At 34.0% G+C, this 16,472-nt stretch overlaps 2 protein-coding genes across 2 annotated transcripts; one reads left to right on the plus strand and one right to left on the minus strand.

Annotated features, from left to right (window-relative positions):
* The first annotated feature begins 1,281 nt into the window (after positions 1-1,281).
* LOC132600520 (glucomannan 4-beta-mannosyltransferase 2-like) lies at positions 1,282-8,381 on the plus strand. The gene is made up of 9 exons (XM_060313741.1): positions 1,282-1,768; positions 2,210-2,308; positions 2,836-3,088; positions 5,252-5,362; positions 6,432-6,568; positions 6,659-6,772; positions 7,079-7,278; positions 7,368-7,565; positions 7,713-8,381. The coding sequence occupies exons 1-9, from the start codon at positions 1,457-1,459 to the stop codon at positions 7,870-7,872; spliced, it is 1,584 nt and encodes a 527-aa protein (XP_060169724.1). The 5' UTR covers positions 1,282-1,456; the 3' UTR covers positions 7,873-8,381.
* Positions 8,382-12,692: 4,311 nt separating this feature from the next.
* Positions 12,693-15,835, minus strand: LOC132599472 (zinc finger BED domain-containing protein RICESLEEPER 1-like). The gene is made up of 4 exons (XM_060312841.1): positions 15,717-15,835; positions 13,485-15,157; positions 13,016-13,342; positions 12,693-12,922 (listed from the first exon to the last, which is right to left on the minus strand). Exons 2-4 carry the CDS (start codon positions 14,127-14,129, stop codon positions 12,803-12,805), a joined length of 1,092 nt encoding a protein of 363 aa, XP_060168824.1. The 5' UTR covers positions 14,130-15,157; positions 15,717-15,835; the 3' UTR covers positions 12,693-12,802.
* Positions 15,836-16,472: the final 637 nt, after the last annotated feature.

Below are 16,472 nucleotides of genomic sequence, written 5' to 3' on the forward strand. Positions count from 1 at the left end.
TTTTTTTTTGCTTTTTAATTTTCTTTTTAACGGAGGGACCTTGAAGAAATGTTAAAATTGTCTTTATATGACTTATAGGTCATGAGTTCGAGCCGTAAAACCGGTCACCATGCTTGCTTTAGGATAAATTATCTAAATTACACTTTTGTGGTGGTTCTTGCTTGGAGCCTACATGAACACGAGATGCTTTGTACACAATGGTTTTACAAATATTTAATTTATTTTCTTTGAGGACACACACTAGAAGTAGTATACTTGATAGGTCCAAGAATCAAGATCTGCCCATCTGTGGGGCATATGCAATAATTGACCAACCACTATACAATGTTATAGTAACTCCACATCTTCGTTGCCTTAGATCTCTGTTATGGATCTTCCAGATTTGGTTATTGGGCATTGGGTTATTTTCTTCACCTTAGAATATTCTCTTCAAAGTGTATCATGAAGATTTGTGACAAGGATGAGTTTTGATTTATTGGCATTGACATATATGCCAGAATGAAAGGGGAAAAATGAACACGAGCTATATTTCTAGGAGTATAATTTACTTAGAGCGAGAAGGATTCTGAATTTGATCTTTATGGGTTATGAATTTTAGGATGACGATCTCAAGTATTATTAGTAATTGAATTATGAATTTAATTTTTGGACGTATTTAATGAATTTCTTAAATATAATGTTCGCGCCAAAACTATCGAGTCTTGCAGAACACATACTTAATAGCCTATATCCGCCCCGATTTAGAGCAAAGATGGAATCAAGTGCTTGGAAGTTTTGATCTTAATATCTCATGGTCAAAATTTCATTCTTCGATTCATCATAGAGAATCTAGTGACAAATTATGTAAAACAACTATCTCAACGGATATATTTAACTCTTTTAAATGCATTTTACGACAATTCAAAAATACACTTAACGGTAAAAAATTGTTCAAAATAGACCAATTTATTATACCTAATCTTAATTACGATAAATTGCTTCTTATAGAAAGTAAAATTGCACCCTAGTTAGAAGTTAGAACAAGTTAAAAGAGTTCCCTTTTATTCTCCTTTACTTTCTAAATTTGGATTTTTTTCCCACTCATTTAGATCTTGAATTATTCAATCCAATTGGGGCCTCTAAATTAATTATTTTAAAAACAAAATTTCTCATTTCTCAAATCCAGTTGTAAAACAAATATCAAAAAAAGAAAGTAGAGGGGTCATTATTGGAATTAAAGAAAAAGTCCAAATTAAGTCCAAAAATTGACTATAAAACTCCCCATTACTCTCTCTCACTCAATTACTCACTACACACTCATACTTTCCTCACTAAACACACGTCCCTTATTTGTTCACTTTCTTTACAATGTCATAATACTGCTCTGCCTGACCGAATAGATCGAACAGAGCAGTATTATTACACTATTAGTATAGTTTAACCTGTTATATTTTTTTTCGTTACGTTAACGAAAAAAATGGGGGATGTGTCAACTTTTCAAGCAACTGCCTCCGATATAGCGGGGCAAGTAGGGATGATGTGGGAAGTATTGAAAGCACCATTGTTAGTACCATTGTTAAGGGCAGCAGTGTACATTTGCTTAGTAATGGAGTTGATGTTATTTGTTGAGAGGCTATATATGGGAGTAGTCATTGTTCTTGTTAAGATTTTCATGAAAAAACCAGATAAAAGATATAAATGGGAACCAATGGCTGATGATGATTTGGAGATTGGGAGTGCAGGTTTTCCTAAAGTTCTTGTTCAAATCCCCATGTTCAATGAAAAAGAGGTAAATTTTTGCATTCAGCATTGTGTGTGTGTTTTTAGTTTCTTGATTGGTGAAAAAAAAGGTAGAAGTTTGTTTAATTAGTTGAAGTTGTTTGTTGTTTTCACACCGGATGAGTGGTGGAATGAGTAGGATCCCTTTAACCATAATTAATAATCTCGGGTTTTAGGTTTGAGCCTAGGAAATGATATGTTTTTGTTAGGAAGCTTTTTTCCCTATTTAATGGGCCTTACAAGGTGCGAATACCGATTAGTATCGGACACCGGGTGGGTTCGAGCCTGAAAATGGATTTTTTTTTTTAGTAAGGAGCTTTTTTTTTTCCTTCTTTTAATGTGTTTACCAATGTGAATTCAGAATAGTCGGATCCTAAAGCGGGTATCCAGCATTAGGTGGGAAGAAAATAAAAGTTTTGTTGTTGAAATCCTTATGGCTTGTTTGGTGTAGGTGTATAAGATCTCCATTGGAGCTGCGTGTAACCTTTCGTGGCCGTCGGATCGTCTAGTGATTCAAGTTCTTGATGACTCTACTGATCCTATGGTTAAGGTAAGCCAAACAGTACTTTAAATACCTTTTTGAGTTCTTGAATTTTTTAACAATTTTTTGCATCATAATCATTACGAGGTACAATTAACAACGCACCTGGTACTACACCTAAAAGCGTACACATCAATAAAAAAAAATTCCCTAAATCACAGCCTTTTTTAAAAGAGAATTTTTTTTGCTACCTTGATGCTTGTGATTCAATCTTTATATAAGATCTGAAATTTTGACCTTTACTTAACGTTTACACTTCTTCCTATATATTCTTCTTATTCTTCACAATTATGGCCCCTTCTTTTTTAATTTTAAGTAATTATTTAGCTTTAATTGAGAATGTCGAGCTTTAAATACACACATTATTCACCTACCATAACCGACATTATTTCCCTTCAATTTTCTCCTTGCAGTAGATATGTAAATTAATAGTAACAATTATTGGTTCCTATTTTGTAATTAATGAAACATTTATTTTGTTATTATTATTATTATTATTATTATTATTATTATTATTATTATTATTATTATTATAGGATATGGTTGAGACAGAATGCTTAAGGTGGGCAAGCAAAGGACTTAACATAACGTACCAAATTAGAGAAACCAGAGGTGGATACAAAGCTGGTGCACTTAAAGAAGGATTAAAGCATAATTATGTCAAAGATTGTGAATATGTCGTCATTTTCGACGCCGATTTTCGACCCGAAACAGATTTTCTCCGTCGATCCATCCCGTTCCTCATTCACAACCCGGAAATCGCCCTTGTTCAGGGTCGATGGCGATTTGGTAAGACTATTTTTCAATTACCGTTACATTATATTTTAACTAATTACTGGCCGGACACCACGATTATAAAAAAAATCTATTTTTTTTTGGTTAATAAATCTATGACGTTGATTGCGACTAAGTCGATTGATCATTTAGTTTGCATTTATTTATATGTTGCTATAGGGAAAGTGTCGGTGGTCCTATTATTAGTCCACAGTGTCACTAAATTAAGTGTCGCACGTTTAAGCATATGCAATTTAAGACGCATTAATCGAAGAAAGGACAAATTATTGAGTTTTTATTTTATATTTTTGTGTGTGGAAAGATCTGCTGCATTATTTTTTGTGGGTCCAAGAAGAGTCCATCAGTCACGGGAGTTAGGATTATTTATTTATGTGTAAATACCGTACATGACGGACTTAGATCATAATAACAAATCCACGTATGCAACTTCAACTATTTCATCTTTTTGATAATTATTAGAGCAAACTATTGATTGTCTTATGAGTTTAAGTTATGTATGCTAATAATATAAAATATTACTTATATAATTAATTTGCCTTAAGGTAACTACAGGTAATTGTTCAAGTTAAAGTATTTATCTAGGTTATTTCGTCGCCGAAGTAGACAAGCATACCAATCTCAAAATGTTTATTTATTGTTAGTTCTGTTCCACTATTTGTTGTTACTGTACTTGTTGAGGGTCAAAATGAGTAATTTAGTAGAATAGTACTCGTGTCTCAGTTTAAGTGGCACATTTTACTTTTTTTTTAGTATGCTATAAAAGAACGTTAGCTTTCTATAGTTAGAAATACCTGACACTCTTAATAAATGATTTGTAGTCACAAATATAAAAATCTTTTTTTATAATCCCACATAAATTTAGACGAATAAAGTAATTATCTTTCTATATTATATAAAAATGCATCCATAATCTAAAAATATTTTAGAATCTTTGTACTGTCATAATAAATAACCTAAATCTATTCACCAAAAATTGTAGTACTTGTTTAGGTTTTGTCATTAAGGTTGAGTAGTTGAAGAAATCAGAAGGGACACAGCATGAGCTGTTCGAATTTAGCCGTACTTTCAATCAGTATTGAGTCAATTATTAGGTATAGCAATTAGTTATTCGAAATTATTATTCGATTTGCTATTTCTATAGTTTTCATGATGTTGATTTATGAAGTTTCGTTAGTATAAAAATAGACGATCAGCCAAAAATAAGGACCCCATTAATTAATCAATAATAATATTTTCATATGCATTAATATTCAAAATTAAGATTTTTCCAGATGTTGATTTATGAAGTTTCCTTGGTACAAAAATAAACTATCAGCCAAAAGCAAGGACCCCCATTAATTAATAATAACATTTTCATATGCATTAATATTCAAAATTAAGATTTTTCCATTTTCAGAATCTTAAATACAAAAATAAAAATAAAAATTGCATATCCTTATCAGTGGGCGTCATTAACGGTGGTCTAATGACGTTATTGTCCTGTCCGTTTGTTGGAGTTCCCCGCAGTCAACGGCGAAAAATTGGAAGATAAATGGGGTAGTTTGTCATTTTGTGAGATTTATAGAGGGGTAGATTGGTCATTGTATGTACCTCCACGTGCTATTATGCTCTGCTCAGAGCTACAGGGTCCACTTGGTGGACACCTACTGTGTCTATTACACGTGTCCTTTCTGTTCCCCCTCACTCTACTGTTCTTACCGACACTTACGTTTACTGTTCACAACTCTTTTTTCTCTTTTTCGTTTTTGATTTATTAATTATGATGCGGATTCAAAATTTAAATATTAAAATAAAATAGAAAATATAAAGTTTGACCTGGATGATGCATAACGGGTTTTATTTGAACTACCTTCAACGTATAATTACGTTGTATATATAAGATTAATTTTGTTTAATATCTACAAAAAAAGTTTGTTGAATGCTCTTAGATATTTCGTGTAATTTTTTTATGTTTTGATAATTTTTAATGAAAATTCTGATTGCGTCACTGATATGATGTACTTGAAGGGAATAATTTAACAACTGGAATTATAGTACACTGTTGGAATCTGTATAACATGATTATTGTCTTATCAAGTTAATGTCCAATCTCTCCTTTTTCTTTATGTAAGAAAAGGTACTGAAATTATTATTTTATTTTATGTTTTTTTATTGCAGTGAATGCAAATGAGTGTTTATTGACAAGAATGCAAGAGATGTCACTAGATTACCATTTTACAGTGGAGCAAGAAGTGGGCTCATCTACTCATGCATTCTTTGGTTTCAATGGTGAGTTCAAAAAAACAAATTGTTATTTTATTGTATGAATGAATTTCCATGTTGCTCGAAATTTTTAAAAATGTTGTCGCCTTGCGTGTTCATTCTTTCAAAAATAACATTTCGGAGATTCCAACACGTGAATGAAAAACCAAGAAAAAAGTTCACTGGTGACGATGCTTATACTACCTTCTGAATTTAATAAAAAAAAGTGATTTGGGTAATTAATTTAACTTAAGAATTAATTAAAACTCATTTGCAGCTTAGCAAGAATCAAGCTGGTAGTCACATGCTTCATTTCCATCTATAGTTAACTCTGACGCTTTATTAATTGAAACTTTAATTTCCAGCAGAATCTCACATGTTTTAGTACCCCAGTAGTCAGATTTTGTTTCAATGGAGTAATGTTTTTGAAAATCATTAAATAACAAAAAGAGAAAAAAAGATTCCATGCAGATAAATAATTATAAATCAAGTTTGCATTGAAAAATGTCGTTTAATAGTCAGTGAAGTAGGAGGAAAATCAAGGAAGACTGTAGTTTAATTCCCAGCAGAAGAAAAATTGTTAGGTTATTTCTTTTCATTTGTACAAATGTTGATGGGGTGAGTTAGCCGACATGTGCTGGTAGTAGGTAGCCGCTACCTATATTTGTCCAACCCTTTAAAAATGTCATCGAGTGAGTGTCGAGTCCTCTAAAATTAGTGTATTTTGAAAGATGAAACGAATATAACAACATTTTTGGAGAGTCTTAACCGGAATAGCTGACCTTGTCACCATCATTAAAAAAATAATCTAAATCTAATCATGTGCCAGTCTTGGCGGGCTAAGTCATCTAACACGTAGTGGTGGAAGGTAGCTGGTACCTCTATTGTTCACACTCTTCAAAAATGTCATTGGGTGCGCCCCATCTTCCAAAAGTAGCTAATTTTTGAAGAGTCTAATAGACTAGTGTGTATTTGACACAATACATTAAAAGAAATTAATCTAAATCATGCCTAAAATGTCTTAATTTGACACAAGTGTAATGCATTTTTGTTCATGAAGCAATGTGTAATCAGAAAAAAAATTCAACTTTTACAGGAACTGGTGGGATATGGAGAATAGCAGCCATTAATGAAGCTGGTGGATGGAAAGATAGAACAACTGTTGAAGACATGGACCTTGCTGTTAGAGCTAGTCTTAAAGGCTGGAAGTTTGTTTACCTTGGTGACCTCCAGGTATTTGATATTCCTCAATGAACCATAATGCTTGAAAACTTACTAGTTGGAGTGAATAATTTGTTAAATTTTCTTTGTTTTTTACTCTAGGTGAAAAGTGAGCTTCCAAGTACATTCAAAGCGTTCCGTTTTCAGCAGCATCGTTGGTCTTGTGGGCCTGCCAATTTGTTCAGGAAAATGGTGATGGAAATTGTCAGGAACAAGGTCAGTTGTCTGTATGTCGGCTATGTTGCTCGGACTTTTAGAAAATGCTGATGCACTACAATTGGAGGATTGAACACACAGTCTTTGGGTTATGTTGCTCAGACTTTTCAAAAATGCTGGCAGAACCGTGTTTGATCCTTCAAAAGTAGCGCGTTTTTGAGGATTCGACACGCACCTGTCGGCGTTTTTTAAGAGTCTAAGCAACATAGTCTGTCTATGTCTATGTTACTATATTGTTACATTCAACTTGAGAACAAGTAAATTGATATGAACATTCTTTTTTAATGGCTTGTTTTGCTTTTGCAGAGAGTGAATTTCTGGAAGAAGTTTTATGTGATCTACAGCTTCTTCTTCGTCAGGAAGATCATAGCTCACATGGTTACATTTTTCTTCTTTTGCGTCGTTCTTCCATTGACCCTTTTGGTTCCTGAAGTTGAAGTCCCGATATGGGGTGCCATTTACATCCCCTGCATTATCACCACTCTCAACTCCGTTGGAACTCCAAGGTCCTTCTGCTAAAACATCCTAACAAGTTAACTCTTTTGTCTCCGTTAACATTTTCCACAATGTTCTAATCTGGTGATGGTATTTACAGGTCAATTCATTTGCTGTTCTATTGGATTCTCTTCGAGAACGTGATGGCTTTCCATCGAACCAAGGCTACATTCATTGGCTTGCTCGAAGCAAAGAGAGCTAACGAATGGGTCGTCACAGAGAAACTAGGTGATACTCTTACTAACAAGAACAAGCCAAAACCTGCCAAGAAAGCTCGAGGACCTCTATTCGGAGACAGGTGAGGAAACTTCAATTGCTATTATATGTATACATTTTAAATCTTTTTTGCATATATACACATAGTACGTGAAGTTGAGAATCACCAAATACAGTACTGTACTAAATCCGCCTGTCGTTAACAAACAATTTGTTCTAACTTGTACAGGATTCTTCCTCAAGAATTGGGATTTGCAGTGTTCCTTTTCTTCTGTGGTTTATATGATGTCCTTTATGGGAAGCGAGTGTACTTCATTTACGTCTTTCTCCAAGTCATAACCTTTACCATTGCTGGATTCGGCTACGTTGGCACGATAGTCCCCTCCTAGCCGCACCGCCAGCAGCAGCATTCCCATTACTGGCACGAGTTTAATCGCCAAGGATTGTTTATTTCTTCTTCGACACAGAAATATAAGTTATATGAAGTACTTCCCCTGCAGCAATTTGGATGGTTATTTCAAGAAGATCATCCTTGTTAAGGCAGAACAACTCCAATCTCCGTGGAATTTTCTTCGGACTGAGAAGGAGAACGTAAAATAGACGAAAAGCAGAACATTGAAGCAGTGAAATAGAAAATGGATTAGCAAATAGATAGATTATATTTTCTCTCTAGTTAGAGTGTTTTTTAGTTGTGTGAAATTATATTTTCTTTGAATTTGTAAGACATTTTTTTTGTTTTACTTATTGTTGTATCTCTCAGCTTTCTAGATATGGCAACAAGGGCCAAACTCTGTAATCAAATTTTTTTGTCATTCTAGTCTAAATTCTTTACTTTGGTCATGGATGTATTATTATCAAGACTCTTTCAATATATAGGAGTAAGTGATTATTCAATGAACTTTACAGTCCCAGAGATATACGTTTTTCTCTATTTCTCAAAATGCCTTCTTATTTGTGTTTTGTTTTGTGAGATAAGAAAGGTATATGAAGAGTGAGCTCTATTCAAAATTTTCACTCTTTTTCATTTTCTTTGGGGCTTAATACATACTTTGTTACCTCAACTTGCACCGAAATCCCTTTTACACACGTTAATGTCACTAGCAACCTCTTACACACCAAACATTTCCTCAGGTGTGTTTAATATACCCCACTTTTGCCTATATGACTAGCATGAGTTTTGCCAACAAAATGAGCATCTAAAGAGGGAAAAATGGTATCTGATGATTTATTTGAACGATCTAGATTTGAATTAATTTGATCCACCGGTGTAAATTGAACATTGTTAAGATAAAATGCCAACAAATGTTTTCTTGGTCGTTTGAGTTCCACCCAAATCTTTGGTTATGCTTACTGCCAGTAGTTGAGGTAGGGTTTCATCAAGGATTCACGATGTTTCATATATACATGAGAAATTGATCTTGTATATACAATATGATTCACTGGCAATAGGAGTAAGGATAAACTCCTTTGCACCCTGATTACTTTATCAATTTGTTACTTACTGTTCCTACTTTTGAGACCCTTGAATCATTGCTGATATAGAGCCTGTTTGGATGAGCTTATGTCTATAAGCTGCAAACAGCTTATAAGCTAAAAAAAAATAAGTTGGGTAGTCTAACTTTTTTTTTTTGGCTTATAAGTTGTTTTCAGCTTATAAGCTGCTTTAGATAAGCTAAGTCAAATGAGCCCAATTATTTTTTTGAGCTTATTTTAAGCACAAAATAACTTTAAGCTAGCCAGTCAAACACTCAAAAAAGCTGAAAACAGCTTATAAACAACTTATAAGTAACTTATAAGCCAATCCAAACGGGCTCATAGTGGCAAATACGCAAGGTACTTTCTCAAATTAAGAATCAAGACTATGATTAAACTGAGCACTATATACATATTCCACCTTTCAAGCAAAGATATGTGCAATAAAAAATGCAACTAATTGGTTATCTAACCAATGGTTTCTAATGAAGTGAACCCTTTTACCTTTTCCTAGTACCAATGAAGAGAAATATTAAAGGTAGGTAGATTTATATTTGTTACTTTTGATAGCAGGCCGCTTTTCCCTTCTCGAGTTGATACCCATTTTTTTAAGTAAATATACATAATGTGAATAGAATGAATAGAAAGGAATCCAGGATTTAAGTTCTACAAGTTTAAATTTTAAAATTCTTACTATAAAGTATTGAGTTTAAATGAACTTGGCACCGCGACCATGCATCCACTATAATGTTAGCAATTTGATCAACTAGTATTGGTAATCAGCCACACTCATCTAGAACTAGGTAGCATTTGGTATACGTCATAGTCCTTAGGACAAAATAACATAACAACGTTAGCAATGTGAAAAAGTATATCGCAAAGTATACTAGCTAGAAGTAAATATAGATATTTTGTCTTTTAATTTACTTGAGACAAGATTTGGCATCAGTAACGTGGAGTCACTTTCAGAAAGAAAGTAGAGGAATCAGAAGAAAAGGGTAAGACTTCAGAGTCATAAATCTCTGGCTAATAGCACATGGTAAGAAAGTACGTTGTGTATATATGTAACTTCTTCCTACAATAAATGACTTTGGACTTTACTTCAACATATGGTTAGATCTTGTCTTAAGTAACTGAACTTTGCACCAGACACGTTTTCTACTTTTCAGAATGGAAAAGGAATAATAAAAAAGAAAAATATATTGGGCTGTACCTACATTCAAGCAAATCAAAGGTAAGAATTTTAAGGGTATCCAATTTGGATATCGCTATTTAATCTGTATTCAATTTTTTATAAATGTTTGCACGTCTATCCACTTCATAACAATATCAAACATGAGGGCCTAACTTCAAATAAAATAAAGCAGAAATTCGATCATATTTGCCCAACTCCAGATACATATGACTGAAGTTAGCGGTTTTTGCATGAACTTTAGACATATGTGGCCAGTAGTCATTTTTTCCTGAACTTCAATCATTTTTGCCTGAAATTTATATACATATGACCAAAGTTCAGTCATTTTTTACTGAACTTCAGCCATATGAAACTTCAGACAAAATGTCTGATCGAAGTTAAGCTCTAACAAGCTTAGTTTCAAGACACCACATGTCTGAAGTTATTCAGAATTGGGTAGACTTACAAATTTGTACGCGCTACGGGTATGACTTAAATGGTGATTCCAAAATCGGATATATAAACTTACCAAAATTCTAACATGTTTATATTGATTTTGTATATTTAGCCCAAACCAACCCAACTTAAACACTCTCACTTGGGTTGTGCTTAAATTGACCAACCATTGTAAATATATGAGATACATAATCGGATTAAAGTGAGTAAAATTTTGACTCAGTAACATCACCAAAGGTATAGCGAGATGGTTGAAATTCCTATCATTTAATTAGAGGTCTCAGATTTTTGAAGTACCGACAAGTGATAATGGAGAATCTCTTGATGGGGATTGATTTACCCATCAACGAGCCTATCGGGTGAAAATCCAGTATAGTTTCACCAACGAGTCAGTTCCGATGGAGACCTTTTATGAAAGGGGCATAGTTCATGTAACAGTATGATAAACATTTATTTGTACAGAATATTTATATCAAACAAAGTATATACATATATATCACGTCTTTGAATATAAACCTTTTTTACTTAACCATAATTAATTATTGTGCATTTTTACTTCTTTAAATTACTCGATGATGTATAGAAAATTATATTGATTTAGTGTAAGTATTCGGAATGATAAATTTTTACCGTAAGACGGTAAGAGTATATAGGATGACTTGCTTGGGGGTCTAATTAGCTAGAAAGGTTAAGTGACATGTGATTTCTTCTTTACCTATCAGTATGTTTTTCTAAAGCAAGTAACATGTCATTCATATGGACACACTGTCGGCTGAATTATTCCCCAATAATGAATGAAAGAGAACACAAAAATTTCACATGCATATATAGGTTGGTCCACCGTACCTGTGTTGAACACTTTGGAAAGATGTTTTTTTCCAATTCCTACCATGCATTTTCCAAGCGCACAACACTCCTTTAATGTCATTTTCTCGACTATTGGGTCCTTTTAAATAGAGAATTGAGAAAACAATAAGTAGCTTAAATTAATTACCACAAAATAAGTCTGTTTGGATGAGCTTAAAATAAGCAGCTTATAAGCTGGAAACATCTTATAAGCAAAAAAAAAAAAAAAATTGGGGTAGGTTAATTTTTTTTTTTTTGGCTTATAAGCTGCTTTAGATAAGCTAAGTCAAACTGACCCAATTATTTTTTTGGGCTTATTTTATGCACAAAATGACTTTAAGCTGGCCAACCAAACACTCAAAAAAGCTGAAAACAGCTTATGAGCAACTTATAAGCCAATCCAAACGGGCTCATAGTGATTTTTTTTTTTGTAAGTTTCATCACTTTGATTGTTATCCATTTCTTTAGAAAAACGACTAGTAAGAAATTGTACCAGAACCCCCTTCAGCTAAAAATAACACTGTTTATACACGGTTAAAATTAGTTTTTATGTATATATAGTATATGTTGAACCCTTTTGGTGTCTTCATGTGTTTACTCTTTTGTATTTTAAACCCCATTAGTGAAAATTCTGGCTTCGCCACTGATATAGTATATGTTGAACCCTTTTGGTGTCTTCAGGCGTTATAGACGCATGGCCACCTGATCAGTTGGTATAATATGATATGATATCATCCCGGACGCGGGATGCCCGGACGCGGGACATATGTGGCTAAATGGATCGGAGCCGACGTTCCTCGGCAATATGATATGTTCTATTTTATGTATACACGTAGAGCTGTCAAAACGGGCTGGCCCAACCCAACCCTAACGGGCTAGGGAGTTAAATGGGTTAGGACGGGCTAGCCCTTTTTATTGAAGGGCCTTCAAACTGGCAGCCCAACCCAGCCCTAAGCGGGCCACGGGTTAGGACGGGTTGGCCCTTCAATAGAAATTGAAAGTAAACTGAGACATCAAAAACGGGAAAAAAAAGTCACAACCTGTCTTCATTTGCAGCCACAGTACAAATTGCATAAAAAATGATCAATTCAAAACTGCTACCATCTTACGTGATTACCAAGCAGTAAGCAAGATAGCCACTGGAAAATCACCAACCATTATAGGTCTTCAGTTTAATAACAAGTGTATTATATAAGATAATAGTAATTAATATCAAGCAAAAGAATGAGCAGAAACATAGTAACTAACTGGTCAACATTTAGCAAGCCAAACTTCTACAGTTTGATAATCCAAAAAACATACAAATCTTGCACTAGAATTCTGCCCAGTCATAAAAATAAAATCCTGACGAGTTAAAATTAAAAAACTAGTCAATTAAAGCTTAACAACTTCATTTCAACTTGCAGCTGTAACATATCCAGAAGGACCAGAACCATCGAGCACATTTGAATCAACATGAGGTATCGTTTCCTTAACAGCTTCATCTTCATCTATATTTTACATCACATACAAAATATTAATTAGTTAACCATTAACAAATAGATTAAGAAAAACAATAGTAATTTAACCAAAGAAAACATTACCAGCATTAGGCCAAGTAAATCCAGCAACCAATTTCTTGTAGTAACAAGAGTTTGGACATTCTCATGATGGATACAACTTCTGTACTTGGTAACAACACGACCACCAATACTAAACGCTGATTCTGATGCTACAGTAGTAATTGGAACACTGAGTACATCACGTGCCATCACTGAAAGGTCGGGATATTTCCTTTCATTTTCCTTCCAATACTTAATAACATCCATCCCATGAAACTTCTCATAATCCAGCTTCTGTTCCTCCAAATAAAGGTCCAATTCTGACTTTCCAGCATTGCAAAAAGATTCACTCTCGAACATTTTAAATTCCTATTAATTTATAATATCAAATGCAGATTATAAAAATAAAAAGAAGAGGAAGAAATAGGAAATATAATTGCTTGATTAAAAAGTATCACTTACACCAAAATGAATAAGAGAATTCATCAAGAATAAAGTAAAAATTACTTACATCAAATAATCTGGATTCCTTTTGTTTGGATCGGCTTCTTACTTGAGTTGGTTTACACAAAATAGTAGAAGTAGTTGCTCCAATTTGACTATTTACATAATATTCATAGAGCTTGTACAATTTTTTTTTCATAGTTTCAACCTTCTCTTGTGCAGAAGCATCATCTACCTTAGAGTAGCAATACCTTAAAAGTTGCAACTTGAAGCGAGGATCAAGGATTGCTCCAAAGGCAAGCACTACACTATATTTACTCCAATATTTATCAAACTTCTTGGACATTCTTGAAGCCATTTCCTTAATAACTCCATCTGGATTCTGTGCCTTCTCCATCAGCATGCATTCAATTTTCCAAACTTGCATAAAGTACAAGTTGGAGGTCGGATAACTTGAACCAGAAATCAAGTTGGTTATTTCATGAAAAGGTTCCAAGAATTCACATATTTTTTCTGCCCTTCTCCAATGATCAGATGTAGGACAATGAGAGTAATTTCTATCAACCAACTGTAGACTGGAAAAAGCTTTTTCATACTGTAGTGCACTCTCAAGCATCAAGTATGTTGAGTTCCATCTGGTAGCCACGTCTAAACGTAAACCCAAATTTGTATTAATTCCCACTTGCTTAACACATTGCTCAAACTTTCTCATTCTAGCATCTGATCCTTTGACGTACTACACACTTTCTCTAACTCTAAACAAAGCATCATTAGCTGCTTTCAAACCCTCTTGAACAATTAAATTCAGAATATGGGCAGAACAACGCACATGAAAGTACTCACCATCACATAATAAACTCTGTTGCAAACTAAGATGCCCTTTTAAAATATTTTGCATGCTATCATTATTAGTCGCATTATCCAAAGTGATAGAGAACACCTTCTTATCAATGCCCCACTCTTTCAAACAATCATATATAGTTGCAGCCAATTCTACTCCTGTGTGAGGAGGAATCATACGACAAAAATTCAAAATCTTACTAACTAACTTCCAATTGTCATCAACATATGAAGCAGTTAAACAAAGATACCCCTCAGAAGTACCTGCTGTCCAGCAATCAGAAGTTAAGCAAACTCGATTCGGAATCTTAGCTAAGACTTGTCTTAACTTTTCCTTCTCTTTGAAATACACTTTTTGGACATCCACAACAGAAGTGTTCCTAGATGGCATTATTAATTCTGGACTTGCATAATTTTCCCAAGCTCTAATTCCATCATATTCAACAAAAGAATACGGCAAATCATGCTTAATGATAGCTTCAGCAAGCATTTCACGTGAAACCAATTGGTCTATTTTTCTAGACTGTATTTTACCTTGTTTATCCATAAACATTTGACCCAAACTGTGGTATTTCAGTTTTTTACATCTAATTAAATGACGTTTTAAATGTGATGTTCCATAGTTCTTACCTTTGGGTCCTGGAGTAGAACCAACCCGATATGGATCTTTACAACCTCTACATATTGCCCTTTCCACTCCATCTTTACCTCTACCAGTCTTCTTGAAATAAATCCAAACATTCGATTTTAACTGCCTCGGTTTTTTCTGTTCAAGTTCTTCATCTTCAGGTTCATTCACCTCTAAACTAGCTTCAGGTGTACTATGTTCATCATCCTCCAATGATTTCACCTCTAAACTAGCTTTAGGTGTACTATGATCATCATCCTCCATGGATGTTCCTATAATAAGATAAAAAAGAAGATTGTTAAATAATATAAATTCATTATTCATTCTCAAACAGGGTTGTAGTAACAATAAACATCCAAGACATATTAACAGTAAGAAAACCCAATATTTGGCTTCAATTCTTTACTAAAAAAAATACAAAGCAGGACAAAATTGAACCCACAATGGAAGTTCTCGTTGATATTATCAAGATTTGGAGAGTATCTACAGTAGTTTGTGGAATTTTGATAATTTTGCTTTATAGAAAAAAGGTACTTTATAATTTTACATATGCTCCAACCAACATCTAATCAAACACAATGCAAGTTCTCGTTGATAATTTTGCTTTATAGAAAAAGGTACTTTATATTTTACACATGCTCCAACCAACATCTAATCAAACAAGACTTTTAACTTAATAGCAGACATAGCTGCACAAAAGGGTCTCATTATGTAGAAGAAACTGAAAAGAAGATGTTGATAACGAAAACCCCAAATCGATTATAAAAAATCAAATCAATTTACAAAGTAAAAAATAACACTCTTTATGTATGGAGAAGAGAAATTACTTACCAGGTTTTGACTTATTGTGCTTCTTCTTCACTCGACTCAGTGGAACTGTGGAAGGCTAAAGAAACTAAGAAAGCTGCGCAGAAGAAAAGAAAGTGATGTTAAGAAAAGTTAAAAACCCTAGTGTCTTTTTTAGGCTTATGTTTATGTATTATGTTTTATGTATTAGTACCTATTTTTCTTCCTTTATGTTTTCTTGTTTAGTTATTTTAGAATTTTAAATTAATAATTAATTAATTAATTTTGGGCCTCACGGGCTGGCCTCGGCCCAGCCTCTGAGGCTGAAGGGTCAAGTGAGGCTGGGCTTTTGAGCCTCACTTCTAAATGGGCTGCAAAATGCCTAGCCCAACCCCACTTAATTAAAGGGCTGGGTTGGGCCGGCCTCACGGGCCAAGCCCAATTTGACAGCTCTATATACACGTATAAGAAATGTTTTTCAAAGAAAGCATTACTATGTATATATGTGTATATGTGGATCGGGCTGCACGTTCCGCAGCACTAAGCATGCATGGTACCCGCCTAAAAGGCACTCAGATGTACAGGTTACTCTTTTATCTCATGATATGCTCTATATTTCCATCCTGTTACTATTCATGCTTTGTATCCTTTGCTATGTTATTATTCATGCCTGTTATTATTCATGCCTTACATACTCAGTACATACCTTGTACTGACGTCCCTTCTCGTGGACGCTGCGTTCATGCCCACAGGATCAGGTAGTCAGTCGGACGATCCAGCGCAGTAGGACCTCCCCTCAGC

This window comes from Lycium barbarum, chromosome 6 (genome assembly GCF_019175385.1).
Source record: "Lycium barbarum isolate Lr01 chromosome 6, ASM1917538v2, whole genome shotgun sequence".
Lineage (NCBI taxonomy): Eukaryota > Viridiplantae > Streptophyta > Magnoliopsida > Solanales > Solanaceae > Lycium > Lycium barbarum.

What these genes read in the sequence shown, in the direction of transcription:
- LOC132600520 (XM_060313741.1), top strand. Translation starts at nt 1,457, where the DNA reads ATGGGGGATGTGTCAACTTTTCAAGCAACTGCCTCCGATATAGCGGGG. An exon ending in CTACTGATCCTATGGTTAAG is followed by an intron (nt 2,309 to 2,835) that starts GTAAGCCAAACA and finishes TTATTATTATAG; the next exon opens with GATATGGTTGAGACAGAATG. An exon ending in TCAGGGTCGATGGCGATTTG is followed by an intron (nt 3,089 to 5,251) that starts GTAAGACTATTT and finishes TTTTTATTGCAG; the next exon opens with TGAATGCAAATGAGTGTTTA.
- LOC132599472 (XM_060312841.1), bottom strand. Translation starts at nt 14,129, where the DNA reads ATGAGAAAGTTTGAGCAATGTGTTAAGCAAGTGGGAATTAATACAAAT. An exon ending in AGGAATCCAGATTATTTGAT is followed by an intron (nt 13,343 to 13,484) that starts GTAAGTAATTTT and finishes ATAAATTAATAG; the next exon opens with GAATTTAAAATGTTCGAGAG. An exon ending in ATTTACTTGGCCTAATGCTG is followed by an intron (nt 12,923 to 13,015) that starts GTAATGTTTTCT and finishes TGTAAAATATAG; the next exon opens with ATGAAGATGAAGCTGTTAAG.